The sequence below is a fragment of the Plasmodium gallinaceum genome (assembly GCF_900005855.1).
Source record: "Plasmodium gallinaceum strain 8A genome assembly, contig: PGAL8A_v1_144, whole genome shotgun sequence".
Taxonomy (NCBI): Eukaryota; Apicomplexa; class Aconoidasida; order Haemosporida; family Plasmodiidae; genus Plasmodium; species Plasmodium gallinaceum.
In genome coordinates this window covers 1-2,643 of record NW_021628306.1, presented here as the reverse complement: position 1 = coordinate 2,643, position 2,643 = coordinate 1, and the positions used below count along the sequence as shown (strand labels likewise).

The 2,643-nt window shown below is 18.9% G+C and overlaps 1 protein-coding gene across 1 annotated transcript, besides 1 other annotated feature; it reads right to left on the bottom strand.

The window, feature by feature from the left end:
- On the bottom strand, nucleotides 1-809 carry PGAL8A_00497500 (fam-i protein; the record flags this gene model as incomplete). Its single annotated transcript, XM_028673784.1, has 2 exons — nucleotides 1-456; nucleotides 534-809. 2 exons carry the CDS (start codon nucleotides 807-809, stop codon nucleotides 1-3), a joined length of 732 nt encoding a protein of 243 aa, XP_028530202.1.
- A 689-nt stretch (nucleotides 810-1,498) lies between these two features.
- Nucleotides 1,499-2,142: a repeat region.
- Nucleotides 2,143-2,643: the final 501 nt, after the last annotated feature.

The following is a 2,643-nucleotide window of genomic DNA, read 5'->3' as shown; positions in this document are numbered from 1 at the left end:
TTATACTCTTTTCCCACTCTTCTTTTCTTTTAGCATTTCCTTTTCAAACTTTTCAATTATTTCTAGCATTCTCTTTTCCCCCTCTTCCTTATTTTTTTGTATTTCATTTTCCAACTTTATTTTTTCTATTATCATTTCCTTTTTCCAATTTTCGCCTTTTTTTATAATTAGCTTTTCCCACTCTTCCAATTCTTTTAGCTTACTCTTATCACACTCTTGCTTTTCTTTTAGCGTTCTCTTTTCCCACATTTCCTTTTCTCTTAGAATTCTCTTTTCCTTCTCTTCTATTTTTTTTTTTTTTTTTAGCAGTTTCTTTTCCTGCTTTTCCATGTTTTTTTCTTCTTCTCGAATTTTCTTTTCCAAATCACGTTTCATCTTTTTATTGCTATTATCCAATATCGTCTGCAACCTAACATTCATTTCATGTTTAGCTTTCAATTTAGGAGAGTGAGCTCTCTATAAATTATTACAAATGATTTAAAATTTTGTTTTTATTACATATATAAAATTTATAATTATAAACTTTATTTTACCTTAAAACGAAGGAAAAAAATAATAATGATAACTAACTGAAAAATATTTAACGACTTTTTATGAAGAACATTTATTGATGTAGCTGAATCCAAATTGATATCTTTAGATGGATTTTGAATGGCATCACGTGAATTCAAATTACGAAGTAATGGATTTTCTGGTATTGAAACAGTTGCATCTTTAATTGCCCTATGAGCGAAACTTGCAGTTGATTCTCCCTCATTTAGTCTCTTATTAGAGTCAATACTAATAGCATCACTAAGATTAAGATCCATTTTTGGTATCTTTAAAAGTGTAAAAAAAATTATTGAGAAATTATTTCAAATATTTGTTTTAATGAATTTTAAAATATTTCCCTTTTTTTTCAGTAAGGATAATATAAGTTAAAAACAAAAAATATGGAAATATAAATTAGAAATTAACAAATAATTTAAAACAATATGATTTTTGAAAAAAAAATTAGTTTTAAAATTTTTTTTTTTTTTAAATTTTAACACAGAAATGTCTATTAAAAGGTAAATCTATAACTACAACATAAAAATTTACAATTTAAAATTCGAAATCCCACATCCTAAATCCTAAAATTATTAATTATATACTATAACCTCTTATTTATTATATATTTTTAATTATATTTTTCATAATAGATATGTTGTTTAAATAATCAAAAAATAATAAATTTTTAGTTAATCTTTTATACTTACAAAAAAAAAATATTCCTTTTCATTTATCTATTTAATTTTTTTATTTAAATTAAAAGAGAATAATATAAAATATTATTTAGATATGCAAAAAAACAATGTTATATTCTTTTTTTACTTAAAATTTTTTTAGAAGAGTTTATATTTACATACAATTATATAGGGTTTTAAAAATTTTTTTTTTTATTTTTATATATTTTTTTATTTATTTTTCTTTTTTTAAAAAATTATTTATTCAAAACATGCAATTTTATCCTCGTTTATTTGATGTATTTGTATATATTTTACATGCTTTGAATGAGTGATCCTTAATTATATAATCTACTTCATTCAAAATTCTTTATTTCCAATAGCCATTTATTTACTTTAATAAAAATCTTCATTTTTATTAAAAATTTAAATCCTTATTTAACATTAATTATTAAATAATTGTAAATTACTAGTTTATTTATTATGAGTTACATTTAGCAATTAATATATATTGCTGTTGAATTAACAAACATAAACAATTATTTACAAATATCAAAAATTATACAAATATTAATTACATGAAAATTTTATTGTTATATGTATAAAATTTTCTTTTACAAAATTCATCATAAAAATTATTTCATTTCCTTCCTCAAAAAAAAAATTCTTTTTTTTTTTTTTTTTATTTATTTATTAATAACAAATATTTTAAAAAAAATTGATTTTTTAATCAATTTTTTTTCCTGACGATTTATACATTTTTTTTTTTTATCATAATTTTTCCTGACAGTCTTTGTATTTTTTTTTAAAAAAAAGTACAAAAAAAAAAAAAATCATCAATTTTTTTTTTGCGTGTGTGTGTATGACCAACTTCGTATCCTTCATTTTACTAGTCCTTTTATTTTCCAAAAAGGTTAATTAAGCCTTTTATTAACCACCAATAGATGTTAATATTATTATATAAATTTGAAAAATAAATATTTAATAAAAAAAAACAGCATGTGTATAGAAAACATAAAAAAAAAAAAAAAAAAAAAAAAAAAGGCTTAACTCATAAAAACATGAGATATTAAGAATTTTAAAGATACATTTTAAGTATTCAATTTAATATTGAGAAGTTTTAGATGCTTTTGTAGGTAATAAATATAATAATAAGCCTATTTTTTAAGATAATTTATTTTCTAAAAATTATTAAAACTTATAATATTGAATCTTTTTTTTTATTTATTTAAAAAAAAAAAAAAAAAATGGACAATATAAGTAATCAAAACTAATTGCTAGTATAACATGAGTTATAAAAATGTTTTACATATGAAAAATGTACTAATTTTTGAAAAAAAAAAAAAAAAAAAATTTTTTTTTTTTTTTCTTTTTAATTGTAATTAATTTATTTGACTGCAAAATGTGCTTTTTATAAAATTTGTTATTATAATTTCTT